The 20305-nt window shown below is 38.1% G+C and overlaps 1 protein-coding gene and 1 long non-coding RNA gene across 7 annotated transcripts in view; one reads left to right on the plus strand and one right to left on the minus strand.

Annotated features, from left to right (window-relative positions):
* Positions 1-787: 787 nt before the first annotated feature.
* CRACR2A (calcium release activated channel regulator 2A) overlaps positions 788-20305 on the minus strand; it is a 55200-nt gene continuing 35682 nt past the window's right edge. For 3 of the 6 annotated variants that reach the window (XR_015801267.1, XR_015801268.1, XR_015801264.1), the window contains 9 exons: positions 19825-19916; positions 18748-19078; positions 14964-15096; positions 12742-12823; positions 11657-11771; positions 9940-10041; positions 5795-5871; positions 3827-4855; positions 788-3219 (listed from right to left, as the gene is read on the minus strand). Coding sequence is in view for 1 of the 6 variants with exons in the window: in XM_014891540.2 (XP_014747026.1) it covers positions 4765-4855; positions 5795-5871; positions 9940-10041; positions 11657-11771; positions 12742-12823; positions 14964-15096; positions 18748-19078; positions 19825-19916 (1023 nt within the window). In the remaining 5 variants the exon portion in view is untranslated. Of the gene's footprint in view, positions 4856-5794; positions 5872-9939; positions 10042-11656; positions 11772-12741; positions 12824-14963; positions 15097-18747; positions 19079-19824; positions 19917-20305 lie in introns of all 6 variants that reach the window. The other 3 variants (XR_015801266.1, XR_015801265.1, XM_014891540.2) reach the window with 3 other exon arrangements.
* Positions 4831-20305, plus strand: part of LOC148224711 (uncharacterized) — a 39443-nt gene continuing 23968 nt past the window's right edge. The window contains exon 1 of the long non-coding RNA XR_015801272.1: positions 4831-12841. This is a non-coding gene — a long non-coding RNA (uncharacterized LOC148224711). The remainder of the gene's footprint in view (positions 12842-20305) is intronic.

Here is a 20305-nt window from a genome sequence, read left to right on the forward strand (position 1 = left end):
GCAGATGCATACACAACACACTGATGTATTCAGCCACACAAAACACAGCAGGGTCTTCACGGTTCATTGCCCACACACACACAAACAGCAGCTCAAGTAATGGGAGTGCTGGAGTAAGATTCAGAGCCACATAATATGTGACTCGAATGTCTTGGTTCTGCAGGATTCCCTACTCCCTTCCTGTTCAACCCATGAAAACCAGACATTTCCAGAGAGAAAGCTCCTCTGAATCTGGGTTTTTCTTGTAATGATTGTTGTGCTCAGGAGAAGGATGTGGCAGAAAAGGCACTGACAACTGCAGAAGCTAAACACAGCTGTCCAGTATAGCTGGACTTGTTTGAAACACTTCCCTCTTCAGTGTTTGAAAGGAAATAAGGAATGCTTGTCTGACTAATCCAATGTCCTTCAACTCCTAGTACATTTGAAAGGATTCAGTGTCAATGCATACAATATTTCAGATTAGCAATAGAAATTAACTTTTATACCTGCCCTGTAAACTTAACCTACTGGGTTGTTTTTTTTCCCCTTGAGAAGCCTGTTTTCATCTGATAATAATCAGATGCCTTTTACTAGCTTCATATTAAAAGAACTTTAGTTGTTTGATGTGTAAACAGGCCAAAGTACCCAACTCTCTTCTTTTTTCAGAAGTGTATGAGTGCTATTGCAATTCCTGTAATTTCAATAATCAAAAAAACCCATTATTTCAACAGCTGCAGATGAATTCAGGAAGTTGCCACTGATGAGCTTTATGAGCATGTTTCTGCTTTCTAAAACAAGATCCCACTTGTGCAGATGATAAAGTGGATTTATTCCAAAATGATTTCACATGATAGAAAATTCTGCCAATATACGGATGTTGCAAACAAAAATGGTCCCAAGTTGGGAAATTTTACTTGAGTTAATTTACTACCAAAGTACACAAATCTTTTTTTGATGATTGAGGTTCTGGGGAAAGAAAAAGAGTGTAAACCATTAGGCAAATGTATTCATGTACATTTTTTCTCTCCTCTGTTCCCAAGTTTCAGCTTCCTTTTTTTTCACTGTCAGAATTTGTCCAGGGAGCCAACAGGCAGCACAAGAAGTTGTGGGCATGTGTGTAATGCTTTCTGCTACCCCAGGTAATATGGTTTCAGCCATTCAATCCCAATGCATCCAGTTGTCCTGGGTTTAGGGATGCCAGTTGTCCTGTTCCTCATTTGTCCCTGCTCCAGCATGGGGTGTGACCACTGACTGTAGTTGTTTCAGAGGCAAACTTGCTTCAGTGTGGTCTGTTCCTCACATATTCCTTGTGTGTGGAGCGTTCCCATTTTAACAGCTGCAGGTTGCTCCCTAAATCTGGTATGTGAGGAGGTACTGTACACTTCTCTCAAGAATGTTATGCTGTGCAGTGATTTTTTTCCACTGTTGCTCCATTCACATCTGGGCAAACTGGAATCTGTTTTGATTGGCACTCAGTAGTTCATGGACATCCAGTTCCAAAGGGTTAGGAGCACTCTGTTAATATCCACACAAATGGACTTTGTATTGTGCTTATCCAAAGATCTGTCAGTATTGGGTACCTGACCAGGCAGAGATAAATTTCTCCCAATGGAGAGCTGGAATGATAAAATGGAAAGAAAAAAAAAGAAAAAAAAGAGGAAGAGGAAGCTTCACTATTGTTAAGTCATTATTAACTTCCTGAAGAGTTGAGAAAAATACTGTCAGGAAGTATGAAATCCTGATGGAGAGTCAGAAGAAGACAGCAACTCAGCAACACAGTCAGCATCCAGGAACATGGGAACCTGACAATTGACCCCACCAGTTTGATGGACAGAAGAATCTGTCCACGAGTAGAGCCTTGTAGCATGTTATTCATACCTGAATTCAGTGAGCCTGAATCCACCAGTTACTGCTGTTTGTTCAGGTGTGCCAACAGATGAGTAAGCCCTGGCCTGAGGTTTAAATAACCAAATGGACCATGAGAAACCCTGGACATGACACAAGCAGCTGTGAACACAGCAAATAACAGAGTGAGAAGCTGAAAGTTGTTACAAACAGCACTTTGAGCAATGCCTGGACTTCCCAGGTGGATAAAGGGGAGTTACAAAGTAACTTCACAAATAGTTGGGACTCTTTTGGGAGTGGAAACTTGCAAGGCCAGCAGCACCTCAGTAGCTATATAAATAACAACACGTAAACTCAAGGTGACTTAGGTAGAAGAAATAGGTTTGTGGGTACAAATGTAGAAAATCTGGGACTAGTAGGGAAAAGGCAACTAGGGACAAGTTGTTTCTTTGGGATATGAAGGACAGAGAAGGGGAAGGGTCAGGGTAGATGGAAGAAGAATAAGCATGGGAAAAAAATCAAGAGAAGGTAGAATAAAAGGGACCAGTTGTATGCAGGCAAGCTGCTGGTCAGAATTTATCTGAATGAGCCTTGTATTCCATAGCTGCAGGACGTTCAGTCTTTTCATTAAACCTTATTTTCTGCTCGATCCTGGGGAGAGGTGTAGGGCAGAGTGGGAGAAAGAGAGCACTGCAAGTCATAGGAGTTGTGTACACACACATTTTCATCAGCAAACTTCAGTCTTGATCTATTGGAAAGGAAGAGAAGGATTAGGTTATCTGTCTTCATATTTATAGAAATGCTGCTTGTGTATACGTGGGTGACAAGCAGTGAAGACATCAATCTCTGTGTTGTCTGTGTGGCTGCTGACATTGGTACTGTGTGTGTATCTGCACCTTTGCAATGTGTACTCAGCTTGGGATTTGGCTGGACTTCCAAAAAGGATCAGCAGCAGCCACAGCTATCAATTCGAGATGGAAGACATTGCCTGGGTCCTTGACTGCACCAGTATGAACTTCAGGGAAAAAGAAGTTAAGGATCTGAATTTGGGCATTTGTAGGGCTAGAATCACAGGCAAGAAAGCTGAAATTAAGAATTCAAACTGTCTTTCTGAGACTGACAGAGGCTGGAGGAAATATTGCTGATTCCAGTATTGATGGGGGAACAGATCACTCAAAGTCAATTGGCAGAGCCAATATTTAAATTGATGACACTTCTTTCCTAGTTGAAATTGGGAAAAAGTGTTGCTTTTGTTGATGTTTAAATTAACAGTTTGCATTAGTTCAGCTCCAGCCAGGATTGAACACAGATGGTTCAGTTCTAAGATTTCCATGATGGATAACATGCCACAGTCGATAACTCTCCACAACCAGTAATGAACTTCAAGAAGCAGCCCTGGGAAGTGAACAGAAATCTTATTGATTTTCAGTAATGGATACTCATTTTGCTCCTTAAGTTTTTTTCATTCAGATGAGCAGATTCCCAGGAATCAAGGAGGAAAAACTCTTAATAATCAGCTCATCCTGGTCTGCTTAGTTCATTCATCATTCCTGATAGAAGTAAACCCCTGGTTATTCTACCTGATAGGGAAGGGATTCCAACTCATAGGAAAGTGCATTTGAGTGCTGCTATGGATATAAAAATTGCTGCAGAGGAAAGTCTATAAATCCCTATTATGGAGTTCTTGGAACTAGATAAACATCTTTGATCAGACTGAAATCCAAAGAGCACAATTAATTACTGACAAAGGTTTTACCCAAAAATAGAGTTCCCTATTGAGCTAGTGCTTAACATTCATCTTCAGTTTCATATTGATTCATTAGTTTAATGAAAAATAACTTTTTAAAAACATTTAGAAAATAGATTTAGAACATAATGTCTATAACAGTTTTATATAATGAAATCTACCATCTTGTGTGATATTTTAATGAACTAAATCATGCCATGGGTTCCACTTTCCCAACAAACTCACCATTGTGAATACTTGTTCTTGAATGCTTACCAGAATTAGGATGCAGTGAAGACTTATCCCACCAGGAACAATTGCTGATCATGTGGTGGCTGAGTGACACACTCTCAAGTTTCTTATTTCCATTTATATTCCACAAAATCTTCAAAAGATAATTGACATTTGCGTTTCTTATGATCCAGGGTGGGCCATGATTTTCTAAAATGCACCCCCATGGGCAAACTGTGTCTCAGTGCTATCAGGCCCTGGAGGAATGTTGTGTGGCAGCTGCTTTTGAAAAATCAGTCATGTGTTTAGCTACATGAGGAGGAATTTTTTCTTAGCATTGCTAAAAGAGCAATATCTCACTGGATTTTGGTGAGATTTTTTCACTCATTAAATGCTGGTAAGTTTTTTAATATCTTCCTCAAAATAAGATCCACTGTTTCTGAAAATTCTACCTCCAAAATTTTCTATGACCCTTTTTGTGACAGACTTTTGGAGACAAAGAGCTGTTCGGTCAGCCTTAACATGTTTTGAATTACAAATTACACCTATGGCAATTTCTAAAAAACTGTAAAGAGAGCATAGCACAAAATCAAGATCTAAAAGTCTGAACAGAAATTAAATCAGCAGTATTCAGAGGATGGGTCATTGACACCAGTAAGAATTTACTTCATATTCCAAATAGTTTTCTTCCCATAAAATTATTTCTTCTTAATAATGTGGCAGCTTCTACAAGCCTGATGACAAAGCAGGATTCAGTGGTGTTAGGCATCAAACAGAATAAAAGACTTAGTGCCCCAAATGCACTGTCAATTAACTAAAGACAGTATCTATAAAAGCAAGATCAGATCATAAGAAGATTTTAACTTTCACTTACACCTACACTCAGAACACAGCAGAAGAAATATTTGGAAGATAAAAGCAAATCTGATAGTGCCAGGTAGTGTTGTATAAATGTATGACTTGTCTAAACATGCCTCAGCATTTTATTGCCTCATACAGCATGACTTTTTGTTCGTATCAGTTTGAAGTTCGATAGTTTCCTCTTTCACTTTATCTTCATGTTCTTTTAAAATCCTGGGGCAAAGAAAGAATACTTGTAAGGAAAAAATTCAATAAAACCCACAAGAGATAGAACAAAAAAAACATTTTCCCAAGAGTATAAAATCGCCCAGAGATTGAACAGAAGATGATAAAATTTTGTGAACTAACAAACAAACAAAAAAGTACAATTATGGTGGCCGCATCACACAACAGCCTTTGCTCATTTAGTTAGAAAAATCTAGTTAGTGCTGATTGTTAATATTTATTGCATATTACAGAGACTCAAAACAGTGACTTTCATGTTTGACTTTTAAGGCTGGAACAAAACTAAAAAAATCTGGCTGCCTAGACATTTATCAATTACCAACACTTTCACAAAGTTTCACTGATTTCCACAAAAATATTAGCGATTTGCCAACTCATTACCAGTGTCTTCACCTCTGTAAGTAGTTCAGAGGGGCCATATTTTCCTGTATCTTTACCTCTAGCCTTTCTATAACTTCAAAAATCCACTTCTTCCTGTCTCCCAGCCCCCAGGCAGACAGCAGAATTTGAGCTGTAATGAGCAGAGGGAAGAAGGAAGCATATCCAATGTCCTGCTGCAAGGAGTCAGCAGCATTCATTTTCAAGTATTTTTCTCCAAACCTTCAGGAAATTCTTGCAAGAATTATCACAACAGCCAAGGCTGTCAGCTTTCCTAACAACAATCCAGATATTTCTGGATCTATAAAGAGTTTCTCCAGCATAACTCTTTATGAACCTGAGTACCTGCTCAGTCAGAGCAACAGGGTCAGGCTGCAGTTTAAAAGCAATGAATATTTCACCACCCTGAGTGAAGTACCTAAAACTAATAAATATAAAACTAATATAATATAATATACCATAAAACTAATTAAACAAAGAGAATTCCCAATGTCATCAGTTACAGGGCAGTCAGACACATAAAAAACTCATTGTTTGTTTTCTTCTTACCTAGCTAAGTGAAGCACAGACTTTTCCACATTGTATCCAGAATATGCACTGCATTCATAGAAAATTAAATTGTAATCCTACAACCAAAGAGAAAGACCATTTCAATTACTTTTGCAAAATGTCTCACTCCAGTGTAAAAAGAGAAACTCTACTTTCACAACCTACTACAATGAAGGTCACCTACATTGCCTCTGTGGTATTACATGTCCTTTTACCCATCCAGATTTAAAATTTCTGTTCACTTTCCACTTTCCTCTGTGTCTTATTGTTATTTATAGCAGTAGCTTAAAATTCAAGTAAATCAGTACCTTAGAAAATTACAATCACGTCTGCATATTTTCATTTGTTTGTTATTAACTGTGGTTGCTGCACTTATACTTATTTACCCACTCTTCAGAAGACACTTATAATTCAGTTTTCAAAACTTTCCATTAAGATGACCAGGTATTTTAGTTTTGGCTTGACCTTTTTTTCTGATATCCCATGCTTCCAAAATTGCACAACTTTTGGAAATTTTTGTCATCTTCATGAAATTTCAAAGACAAAAAGTGGGGAAAAGAATTTCATAAATACAGTATTTTATTTTAGGAGCTCTAAAAAGAGTGTTCCAGAGTTATCCAATGTCAGGTTTGAATATGTTGTCAATGGTTATATTGTTTGTTCTAGTGAAAAACAAGATTGAGCAACACACAATAATTTCTTGATGACAAGATAAGCACAAAAAAGCAGAGAAGGAAGAAATCAGGCAATGTTAGCGTTGGATAGACATATACATTTTATCGATTTTTTAGAAGATGTAAAACATTTATAATGATGCAACCCTATGATTCTCTTGCTTTTCTTAGAAAAGTTTTCAGATAAAATTTGACCAGGTCAAATTTCTTGCTAGCTGTGCAAACAGAAGCTTGAAATAAAAATTACACTCTCTTTTTCTGCTCAGCTGATCAGAACTCTAATAGAAAACGTACTGTGGTCAGTTTATAAGTATTTCATGTCAATTAAGCTGAGTGATACCACTCCAACATCTTCCCCACATAGAAGAGAGTGTCACTAGAGGAGAGCTCTCAGTGATAACTTCAAATATGCTGAAATGAATCTGAATGGATTTTTCAACAAATTGCTTGGATGGAAAGATAACAATTTAAACTCAATTGATAATGAGTGCTTAATTCAGTCTAGCAAAAATATTCTTGTCTGAAAGGGAAGACAGTCTGGAAATACAACATGCCATTTTCTTGATTCAGAGAGAAAACTTTTAATGATAGAATACACAAGGAGCACAAACTGGGAGCAGGCAGGACACATATAATTATTAAGCAACGAAATGTCAGCCATCTCCATCCAGAAATTAGCTATTGAACTTTGGAGACCACTGGCAATTACTTGATTTTAAAAACCTACCTACAAATCAGCAGACATCTACAGAATAGGGAGGAAAATTAATTATTATCAGAGAGAGCTGGGCAATTTTCTGTCCTGTAAAGTAGCATCACTCTGAAAATAGCCCCCTCATTAGCAGTATTTGTGTAAGAATGGCACTGACAGGTTGACAAAGGAGAGAGACACTGTATGAATACACAGAAACAGTCCTCATTCCATGAAGCACATATACTCTGCAAAGCCAAGGCAAGACAAGGCATTATTATCTTATTTTATAGTTGAAGAACAGCGATAGAGAAGAATTTACTGACCCATTTAAGATCACTCAGGAAGTATGTGCAAAGCCAAAATAAAATCAGGCAGATATAAGCATGCCTGAGCATCACCTTTATCATGAGGCATTTTATTTAAATAATTGGCAGTGCTTACATTTATCCACTCAAACAGAACATTGGCTGATCCTGGACACTCACAATATGATCTGAATACTCTCTCTTGTGCTCATATGAACTCTTGATCACTGGATCAAGCTAAGCTAAAGAGAAATTTGTTATAAGGAGTTTTCTTTCTGGATCCTCTGTTAAAAGAAGTCAAATAGACTTCAACAATCCCTGTGCTCATTCTATTTTCCCTTTCACGGGGTATAACAAACACACTGGAACTACCAGTCGTTTTAAAAAACAACTCTCTTCAGGCTGCCATTATTCCTTTTAAAAATTAATAGTGCTGCCCACCTTGTAGAGAAGTTAAGTGACAAGTGCATTACAGTGGAAGCCCCTGGGTTTCTGACCAAAGCTGTAATACAGTACAGTGCTTGGAAGATGTGGGACTGAAGCAAAGCAAGGGTTAATACAGCTGGGCTGAAATGCCCCCTGAAAGTAAATGTGACTTTCTGGCTATAGAAAAAGCTGGGTAAAACCAATTCCATCCCATTAGACACTGAAACAGTCCTTAAAACTGTTGGACTACAGGGCCAACAGGCTAAACTGATTCTGTGTCAGCACAAGAAGAGCTTGTTTTCACCCAGTGTGGCTATACAAATTAGTATCAGCTCAGCATCCAGCCCTGTGTATTTGGGATTTTTAAGGAGCAATTCATGGGATTATTCACAAAGTAAGTAACTTAACTGCATACACTAACAGAGATAGTGGTATGTGGTTTCATATGAATTACACGGCCATTTAGCAAGAATTAATATTTCATTAAAATTCATGGTTATAATTAGCTCAGCAAGCAAATTATTATAATTTAATTATATCTATGCTGCTTTTCAACTAATCCATTGCCATTAATCATTTCTTCTTTTAACTACCTCAGGCAGCACATTCAAACATTCAAATGAGTCATTCAGATCCATTCATTTGATTATAACCATCTTATTTGACAACTTTTTGTTTTACTTATGCAAAACATTTTATTTTCTTGCATGACATGTTAGAATTAATAGCCTGGTGGGCTGTGAGCTCTGCATACTAGAATGATTCATCTTTGTTTTACTAGTACAGTTTTTTTAGAGCAAGATGACATGCAAGACACCTACTCTCTGTCCATTTAGTATGTATGTGTAACTTGTTTTTTCACAGAAGGATTCAGTGTTACACCCTGGAGTCCCTCCTAGCTTCCAGGGTCTCAAAATTATCTGCATTTCCATGCACGAGAAAAAATAAAGCTCGTTTCCTAAAGGGAGAAACTTTGGGGGATAAAGTTCAAGGCTAATAACCCTCTCTGACAAAAATCAAATAATGGACACAAACCTGCATAGGGAGGTATAATTTCAAAAGGCTATGTGAATAATCAAAATGAGATAGAAAGAGATCTGGGCCTAATTCTTTCAGTTACAGAGAGCTGCCTAGCAGCAACCTTTCCTGGAAGAAAAATTAAGCTGCACTTCAAGTTTTGAAAATACCATTTTTATTACTGGCAGTAAATCTATTTTCAAAGGCAAAACAGGTAAATATGTGAAAACCAGCACACTGTTTAATTTGGGTATATTCCTACCAATTCAGTGAATATTTCAGCAATATTTTGATGACTTATTTCTAAATAAATGAATATTCTGCAGGTATTCATGTTCAAGCTATAAGCACTTTATAAAGAAATTCAAAGGAAAAATTGATGGGCATGGTACACAAGAATATAAACAAGTATCTGGTATTTGCAGTCCCTTGAATGCTTAAATTATGCCCATGGAATACCAGTGCTCTGGTAGATGCAGACTGTTAACTTTACTTATTTTATCTCCTTGATGGAAAGTTACTAAAAGTAAACATGTTTTCTACTCCTACCACAGGAGTAACAGATGGCCTTCTGTGGTTTTACAGGAGGTAGGAGGGAGAAAAGGTCCCCAAATTATCTCTGTGTTAAGAATCCTTTCACAGAGAAAAGGGATGAAAAAAGAGAGAGAAAATAAGCAGCAAGGAAAAAAAGAAGAGAAAAAGAGAGAACAAAGAGAGACAGAGGAGACACAATGAGACCGAATTCTTAAGTATTTTTCTTCTCCACTCACTTTTTGGTTTGATTTAGGGTTTTTTATGTTATTGGTTTGGTTTTACGGTGTTTTCTTTATCTAGGCAGTGTTTTAAGTACTATAATTATCAGCACTTACATCATTGAAAGCTGAATTGAAGAGTGTGATGGGGTTCCTAATCCCAAAAGATACCTGTCTGACTAACATTACTCTGTGTTTCTGTGAATTTAGACACATAGAGACTCCATTTTAAAACCTTCACCTTCAAGCCTTGTAAGGAGATCCCTAAGTACAGCACCTTTGCAAGATGGTCTCCCATTCCCATCGGGACCTCGCGCTCCTTTTCATTATCCGTTTTGTTACCCAGCAAAAGAACAGGCACATTCTCCCCAGCTGCATCCTGCAGAATAAATAGCAAATATCAACTGAAGTGTTGAATTCAAAAGATCACAGAGGAAGAGGATAAAAGCTAACAAATGTCACACTATAACAAGACATTTAAGACTTCACACAAACCAGGTATGTCCCACTTTGCTTACAAACATGTCAGGAATTGAAGTTGGATAAAAGACATGAGAAAGACATAATTCTAAGATTACACTGACTAGGGATTTTTTTAAATAACAGCACAGAAGCTCATTAGACTCTGTATTAAAATGGGAGAGAGAAAACCACCATGCTACACAGGCTCAGATATTATGTGTTTACAGCCACTGTTTTTCTAATTCCATGGCCAGGAAAAATAATGGCAACACCTGGGTATACTATTATGCCAAATGAATTACACGAAATAATGAAGAAATACACAGAATGGGCCCCCAAAAATACATAGAATAGACAGAAATCAAAAATCATTCTGAAAAGGATTATAATTATCACAGTAAGTGCTTTCATTAGGTGGGCTGAATGCTACAGCAATAGATGGACTTGGCAGTATGTCCAACTTAGCAACAGTTTGCAGCAAACAAAAATTAGTTAGTAAAGAAGAGTGAACTATTACAGCTTGGAAAAAAGTTTTGACCACAAGATTCCATTTTTCTGAATCAAAATCAGCAATGCTCCTCTAGCTTTCACCATACCGAATTAAAACATGCCAGTGATTTATTAAGATCATATAATTAGCAAGGGCCATTTCTTCTCAAACGCATACTAACAGTACTACTCGTATCTGGAATAACTATGACTGTTTGGAGGTACTGAAATGACTGAGTCCTAATCTGAACTCCCAAAGCCACCTCTTGGCTATTTTGGAGAACAGTGTGTTGTACTAGAGCATATGCCAAATGAAATCAGACTAAATGATCTTTGCATATCGATTTGTCCCTTACTTTTTCAGTGCACAAACAGGAAGTCACACTTCATTCTTGCTACAAGTCAGCCCTTTGTGGCAGCTGCCTCAGTTTTATTTTTACTCTTTGTTCTGGCCACAAGCAAATTCTGTTGCTTACGCTCTTAACATGTTTTAATTTTTAATAAACTGATATCACTCAGTGGCATGGACTACGATTTTATTTTCAAGTGGTTGAAAGGATGATCCCCAGGAAACTGAACTGTCCTCCAAGAGGCAGTTTCACAGCACTAATGTAGATTACATAGTTCTAAGTTTATGGTTTATGTTCACAATATATTCTATTTTTCCCTTGGTTAGCAAAGTGCTAGTGATGATCAGTGATCACCAGATCACCACCACTGATCCAAAACACCTCTCAGTGTTAGCAGTGATCCCGTGGGGGTCATCAGCTCAGCTCCCTTAGTGAGAAATCAGAGGACTCCATGCTGGGATTTTCCCACCACTAATTCGAAATCCTTAAAACCCTGAAACTATGATTTTTTTCATAGAAATATAGATGAAAAACAACTTCACTGGCAACAGTGCAGACCAAACTCACAAAAAAACCCATTATTTTGACAACACAAGAAACATGGTGCTCTCTGTTTTACCCTGCTAGCAGCCCTTGTTCAGAAGAAGGTAGAGAATGACACCAGGGCTTAGATTTAAAGTTATGTTAAGTTACCTCAATGCTTATCAGCCACTGCTTGACAGCTATGAATGTGTCTTTTGCTGTTATGTCGTACATCACAATGACACCATCAGCTTTTCTGAAAAACTGCTTGGTAATGCTTCGGTACCTACAAGTAAGAATCTGGTTACAGCTCTCTTCAACATAAGCAACAATTTGACAAGTTAAAATTTATAGTAATTCCTCCATGCAAAGGCAAATAAATTATTGGGGAAAAAAAATTAAAAATACAAAAGGATTTTTTAAAAGAAGGTGCTTGGAAAAGCTCACCCTGCCTTCTTTAACTGATTCTGGGTTAGGCTGGATAATTAGCTGCATATCTCATCTTCTCTCACCTCTTCCATTTTAAGCTTGGAGCAGAAATTTCCCCTCACTAAGTGCTCTTCTAAAGCTAGATAGGTTTTTGGAGACCTTTTTCCCAAGCTTCATATAGAAAACATAGATTGTCATTATCATCCCTGCTTTTAGTAATAGAAAATTACACAATAGGTGAGGAGATGGGGAAGGAAATTACCACTGAAACCTTACAAAAACCTGGAGTTCTACTACAATGGTATTGCTTTAGTAAAAAAAATAAACCCCTTTTATATCTATTAAGGTATTTTCTGCTATAGAAATAATTCTAGATGCATTTTAAAATCAGTCTTCCTCCTAAAGAAACAGTGTGGTACTAAACTTTTCAGAGCGTAATTAAGAATCTTTTTTAAAGACTGGCAGTTTTTCAGTGGACATAGCAGCAAATCAGCACATTAGTGCTGCAAGGGAATGAGCTAAACTGTGAATCCACTGGCTCTATTAGGGATGCTCCTATATTTGTTCCTCTCCCAAGAAGCAGAATTGGGTCCACACTTAAAAATCTTCAAACAGGTAATTCAAGGAAGTGAGACCTTAAAATGCGTGTAAAGTTCTGACTGGCATTGAGTTCAATTTCATCATACTGCCTTTATTTCAAACAAGGAGTTTTGCTGCTTCCATGCCTCCAATTCCCTCCTCCATCCCAGCAGATGGGGCAGTGAGGGAGCAGATACACAGCTGGGCTCACTCCTAGGGTTGAACCACCACAAGAGAAGCTTCCTCACCGTTCCTGGCCAGCCGTGTCCCAGAGCTGCAGCGCTACCTGGGTGTGATCCACTGTGACAGTTCTCACGTTGTAATCCACACCTGCAACACAAACGCAAGGTAAGCTGTCTCTTTACAAGCTGTTTGATCTTTGAAAAACTGGATCCAGCAAATGGCAGCAATTCCAGAAAAGTAAAAAGACAGGCACTACATTGAAAATTATGTCCAGTCTCCAGCTATCAGGGGACAAGAGCTTTTATTTGCTTGAAGCTCTCCAGCAATAAAATAGTGAATGGTAATAGAGTAGTTCAGTTTTGTAAAATATGTAAGGTAAGTCACTTTGCAAGTCACAGATCATGAGTCAATGGTCCATCTGACAGTCCACAGCGGTCTAAGTCATTTATCCTGGAATTCAATGTATAACATCAGTTGTGTGAAATGTGTTAGTTTAGTCTGAGCTAACCACACGGGAGCCTTCTACAGTTAGTGGGAAAAAACGCATGGCACAGGGAACAGTGGAAACTAAGATAAATGATGAAGATAGATGGACTGAACCTGTGGAGAACCTCTTCCCGTGTTTACAACATAGAAGATGAGCTCACTTCACTTAGGTCAGTAGAGATAAAAATTAATTTATTTAAACTTTTAGATTAATTGTCTCTCTATTCCTCTGTGAAGATGTAAGTATTTTCTGGATATTTATAACAATAATTAGAGTCTTAAATATTTACCAGTCGCTACCTTCTCCTAATGACAACTCGCAATTTTTTTGTATCACATTGAACTGTATCACAAAATCACAGAATCATTGAATGATTCAGGTTAGAAGGGATCTTGGTTGGTCATCAACACTATCTTTGGGGCCATTTTCCATAACAATGGGATCTTTACCAGTGTTTTGGTTTTATTTAATTAACCTCCCCCCCGACCAAGCGGCCTCCTGAGCCCCACCCCCAGCATGGGAGGGAGCTCGGGTTGGTGTTACCTGCTCAGCCACCGGAAATAAAAGAGAGCTTTTTCCCGGGTTACCTCCTTCAAAATGTGTGTTCACAAAGCAAACTAACTTCTCTAATTGAATTTTTAGACTGTCAATAACCAAGTCAGCCTTCAATTGATCCCATCAAACTCAGAGGAGGCTTTTCTCATAGAGAAAAACCTATGAATCTGTCCTTTCTTAAATAAACTAACACAACCAGTGACATTAATGGAGAAGTATCTATGCCTGCATTCCTTCAATAGGCAATTAAAAAATCTGGATGGAGGATATATCCATTGCTTGTACCTCAAGGAAAGAAATTTGAACTATTCTGCAGAAATTCATTGAGAACACTCCTCCCCACATTTTTCACTTGACTTTTCCATTGTCTGTACCTTGCCAGCCATAGCCCACACCTGTGAAACTCATTGATCTAAACACTAAATCAAAGCTATGGCAAAAGCTTTCTTGCCATTTTCTTTGAAGAAAGCCTTTAGGTCTATAGGATACATGAACACACAACAGCAGATAGGTGTCTAAGCTCCTATTCCAGTTAATGAAGATACAGTCACTGAAAAACTGGGACCTTACTAAGCTCACCTTGAAGTGGGTAAGTTTTATTTCATATATGCTGCAGAATAAGTAAGGTCTGAATACAGGCTAAGCAGAAAGAATCTGGTCATTTAACCCAACTAACCCAGCATTGCAATAACCTGTACTTGAGTTTTTGTACCTTGATTTTGTGTCTGACTTTTGAAAGCTTGGTCTACAACTTCAGGCAAGGTAAGAATAATGTAGGCTTTGAAAACTTTGGCTTTGGAAACACTGGTCTGACATATTTTTTTGGTGATTAGTATAATGCTAAATCTTCAAACAGGTGATTCAGATATTCCACTTTCTCTCTAAAACAAAATCAGATTACTTAGGGAGATAGCAATGAGATATGAAGGTGGAATTGTTAGTACAGTGCAGCTCAGAGGACAGGATATCTGTTTCGGAACTGTGAGATCTACAAGGAAATTCTAGCTTCACAGTAATCAGTAGAATTTTTCTGATTTGTCTCAGTGCTGGCCAGGATCTCAGTACAGAATCTGCTCTGAAACCTCTCCATCAATTATGTGCTTTCCAGTTTAGGAGAACTCACTTTGCATGTCCTACTTTTACAACAACTGTATGTTTCTGTTTTATAATACAGAGCCTGATCTCAGTAGAGACTGTTAAGTACTGTCAGAACAAAAATAATAATAGTTATATTGTTAAACTTACCTACAGTAGCAGCTGTGCCTGGGAAAAAACGATCTTCACAAAATCTTCTTAAGAATGAAGTCTTTCCAACACTTGAATTGCCCACAAAAATGATCTTGAATAAGCGCTCTGGGACAGAGTTTATTCTCTCCTCCTTCAAGCAAGAGCAAAAATTAGCCTCCAACTGGTCTATAAATCCTGTTGCCTCTCCAATTTAAGACTGATATGGGGAAACGAATAGGTTTTATCCTATCATATTCTTCATTACTCATGAAGCAATATTCTGTTTCTTAAAATAACTCAGCATTTCAGATGTTTGCCATGCATCATTCCAGATCATCTGAAGTGCAGTGATTTGCACTGAGCTCTGGAAGTATACTGAATATGGATCTTTACATAAAACTGACAAAAAAACCCCAGTTTATGTTCATGGCCACAAATCAAAATTTATAAAGCTTCACACAACTCTGCTCAGTAGCTATATCCTATACCATTGACACAGAGGAAGCAGTGCATCTTCATCTAGATAACAGAAGCAAAGTCATAATTTCTTGGCTTATGCCACCAGATTCTTCTCTCTGCTACTATCATAGAGCCAAGAACTACCATCTAATTACTGCATTTCTACATCTGTTTAATATTACAGGCAGAAGCATGGAGGAAAGACACAGAGAATTAGATCAGTTAATCAGGCTGTAAACATTCAGCTATGTTTCTGTCATTTCGCTTTTTAAGCAGAAGGAGCAACAATTTGTTCTGCTTATCCAGGTCCTGTTTACTGCAGGCTAAGCTAAGTGGATGCTGGAGAGAATATTTATATCCTCTATCAAGTAGGTCATCATTCTTTTGTATGTAGATCAGGAGTTGCTTGGGGAAGCACTCGGTAGCACCAGCTGGTTTATAGCGGGTGCCCTTGCTGGTCTCTTCTATTTCGTGTAACAGTGAAGGAAGAGGGAGATACAAAAGTTTCCTTTCAATGCTGCAAGAGGGGAGCAAGATCATGGATGGTCCTGACATTAGCTTGTTAAGGTGTAGATTGGGAGGAAGGAGAGGAGGGAAAGGAGGGAGAGGAAGGAAAGGAGGGAAGGGCCCTCTGCCAGTCATTTGATGTGCAGGATCCATGAGACTGCTGCCTTAGTGAAGACATCAGAACTGAATTCACTGCCTGACAGCCCTTTGAATGAGACATTGAAGTCTACACTTGGAAGTGTTTTCTACAAATATACAGAAGTCTTAGAGAAAGACGAAGAAATAGAGGGCTGCTCTTGATGGGGAAAAAGCCCAAACAACAAAGGCTTGAGCTGCTGTCTTCATTCGTGTGAAAAGAAAATCATTCACTGCTATAAATATTTGGGACAAAAATACATGTCTGTTTCATGAGCTGGGCTTACAGCCCACCACAATTATAGAGAGGATTTTTATTTTCATTCTCTATTAAAATTCTAAACCCCATGGCAGCTATAGGCTACTAGTAGCACACATGCATTTATACAAAGCACATTCTCAGTCCTGCTGAAAACCATTCCCAGCTTATTAGTCTGTGTGCTCTGGGAAATAAAACAAGATAAAACACAATCATCAGCTTGACAGTATTATCACAGTGCTTCTGAGAACTATAGCTAAATATATGGGCTACATGACCTGAAATACTTTGTCCCTGGTGGTCATACACACTCTTTATATAAACAGTAGCCAGGTAAAGTAACACACCTAGCTTTTGTACAATTTAACACAAATTAATGTGGGAGATTACAAGTATAAACATAATGGTTCATATTCCATATTGAAAGATGACAGGGGAGAGGAAGTAAATCTCATGCAGAAGTTTTGGACAAAAAATCCTGCTTTAATTTCCATTAGGATTCCTTTATGTGCTTTCCCAGTGACTTTTCTGGTAATGTTAACTGCAGCTTCATCTTCACAGCCACTCAGAAAAATGGTCTACCTGATTGTCAGCTCCCAGATAAAACAGCAATTGCTTGGTCTCATGCACTGCTGCCAACATTGGTTCTACTCACCTATAAGATGCAGTAGGTCATACAGGATTAGCAGCTGAACTACCATGAATATATGGTTATTGGGAAGGCTTTATGCCAGCAGCCAGGAGCCTGAGTTCCTTGCAGTAAGCAATAACATAATGGAATGCATATAATATTCCATGTCATACAAAAGCCATTGTAAACTAGTTATAATAAGCAACAAGATCTAGTTCCTACCCAGCTGACAGGATGAGCTTTCAAGAGGCTGGAACAGGGCTGGCAGGACAGGCTTGTCCTAGCTGGGTAGGATGAGCTACCTGGCTTTTGTCATCCTGAAGTCCAGTGATGCCATGCTTTGAAAATGTGATGCAAAATAAGTCATACAGCAAGCAAAAAGCATGCACTGAATTAAATAATTTCAAAATATGAAGCTCTTTTCTGTACCCTCAATGTTTTATTAAAAGGTACCACTTAGAAATTATTATGTAATCATGGCATAATTCTATCATAATTTTTAAGATGTGCTTGCTTCTTCTAAAAGAACCATATAATTATGACCAAGCAAACCAATTTTTCCTATACTTTAATCTTTTTAATAAGTGCTTCAAGAATCTAAAAATGAGTAATCCTCAACAATGATTCTAAATTTAGAAAACAAGCACAGCTAACTCTGAAGCAATAGCAGTAGTTTAGTTTAGACTCCAAAGAAATGTACCTTCCAGCATATTGTTTTAAGGATTATTACTGAATGGTGAATTCATTGCTAACATGCATATAAAAGCTAGAGCTGAAAAAATACAGGATTTCAATTTGCTAAATAAAAGTATTTTCAAAAATAATTAAAAAGTAATGATATGTCTCTCATTATTTCTCAGATAATGTAACAGCTACCAAAGCTGACTCCAAAGTATCAGAATATGAGAAATAGTACCTTGCAGCAAAAAGAAAACAAAAACAATAAAAGACTCGTTTCTTTTTTAAGACAATTTCTACCTTCCACTGGATCTTCTTGTACCATCTATTACAAGGCTTAACTTCACTTTCCCTAAACAGTTCTTCAAATGTAAATCTATGCACACATTGTCTGCAGCTACCACTCCTTTAGGTTGAGTTTCCCGTCTTTATACGTTCAGCACTTGTCTGCAGTACATTTCATCCCTCACTTCATGTAATGGCTTAATTTGTCATACTTCAACTTAAATACAGGAAACTAAATAATTTTAGATTCCAGGAATGACACATTAACCTTTGACACCTCTTCATGGCATCCAAGGTCCTTCAGAATAGAATAAAACAGAACAGAAGAGTTCCAGTTGGATGGGACCTACAGCGACCTAGTCCAACTGCCTGACCACTTCAGGGCTGACCAAAAGTAAAGGCATTTTATGACAGGCATTATCAAAAAGCCTCTTAAACACTAACAGACTTGTGGCATGGACCACCTCCCTAGGAAGCCCGTTCTGGTGTCTGGCCACCCTGTCACTAAAGAAATGCCTCCTAATGTCAAGTCTGCACCTCCCCTGAGGCAGCCTTGAACTACTTCCACACTTCCTATTGCTGGAGCCCAGGGAGAAGGGATCAGCACCTCCCTCTCCCCTTCCCCTCCTCAGGAAGCTGTAGAGAGTAAGTGAGCTGCCTCTCAGCCTGTTTTTCCAAACTGGACAAACCCAGAGCCCTCAGGTGCTCCTTACAGGACACACTTTCCAGCCCTCCACCAACTTAGTGGGCCTCCTCTGGATGCATTTAAGGACCTTCACATTCTCCTTAAATCATAGGGCCCAGAACTTCACATTCTACTCAAGGTGAAGTCTCCTTTGTCCTCTTACATTTGCCAGTGTTTCCTTCCCTACAGGCTGCTCTCTAGAAGATGATGATGATGATGAGTGTTCCATTGAATGTTCTCTGGCTTTGTTATTCATTTCCATCTCAAAAGTATTTTCATCTTCTCCAGTCCATCTGCTTTGCTGCTTATCAACCAGTCTGTCAAGAAGCTGAGGTAGGTGATCTTCTTCAATTGATATTATTCTTTGGAGATGTGATGTTTTAGGCATTCCTCCAGTGACTCCAGCATCAGGTTCTTCAGAGAGAACTCCATTCAGTCCAGCAGAATTCCTTCTCTTTGAGTTACTGAAAATATCATCTTCTTCAAATGAATGGCTAGACAGAGAAAAAAGAAAGTACATCACAAAAATATAATGGATCTGATATTTTATTCTGAATTTAACCTGAATAACTGAATTTAATCTCCCATATTTTTGACTAATCACAGCAGGCAGAGGAGAGTCATTCCAGTGTCTGCTGAGAAGTCAGCTCATCCTACCATGTGTATATATATTGATAATTATAAACACCATGGGGAAAGCTAATAACTTACAAGAGAAACCTGAACCAGAATGGAAAACACTCAATTAACATCAATTCTAACTTCATAGAAGAGCTAAAGTTAACTTCTCTACTGTGATTTTCTCCTTTCCCACCTTCCACTCCCATTCTGGAGGAATAAAAGAGCCCCCAAGAGAGATCTTTTCTATGTGCAGTTGAATTCTCTCTTTAGTAGATAGGAGGGATAGGATGGGTTTGCTAAATATGGATAAAAAATGTCCAAATGGAGATTCAGCATTGTACTACACTAACACAGGGTCATGGGCAAGTTTCTGTGTATCCCAGCATACACCCACCCACAGTGGGGAAATCTCTTGCCTTTGCAGACAGCACACTTGTTTAAGTTAAAATTTGGCTCTTCGTTTTCAAATTTCTTAATGAGCACAGTAATCTTATAGTGACAGACACTTTAGAAATACACTCTTTAAAAGTTTAAAAGTATCACAAAGGAAACATTACACATCTTCTTTCTATAAGCCTCATCATACTCAAACAAGGAACACATGAAAGAGAGTTCCTACCTGTTAGGCAGCATCTTGCCCTCTATGTATTTCCCAATGATAGACCCTGATCTTTGCTTCCAGCTGGTTTTTGGAACAGTTGTTTTGCATTTCTGCAGAAATACAGAATACTTCTTACTGATTTACTTCTGGTGTTCATTATGGTTAACTACCCTCATTCCAATACTCAAATAATGCAATGCAAATGAAAGAAAGAAATGTAGAAGAAAATCCTAGAGGTATAAATGCTTCAGAATTCAAATTGATAAACCATCAGAACAGGGAACTCCAGATCCTGCAAAAATGCATCTTCTTTGTAAATAAAACAGCACAATGTCATGGAAAAAAAAGTAAATGGGTATTTCTTTTTATGTGAGCAGCTTCTTGTAGGACTAAGAACACAAGCAAATATAAACTAAGTGGCTTTAGTCTCCTTACACCAGGGTATTTCTAAAATATCTTAGGGGTCCATTCTTTGCTGCTGCTCAAAGTTAGTAGGATC

The sequence above is a fragment of the Sturnus vulgaris genome, chromosome 2, assembly GCF_052056855.1.
Source record: "Sturnus vulgaris isolate bStuVul1 chromosome 2, bStuVul1.hap1, whole genome shotgun sequence".
Taxonomy (NCBI): Eukaryota; Metazoa; Chordata; class Aves; order Passeriformes; family Sturnidae; genus Sturnus; species Sturnus vulgaris.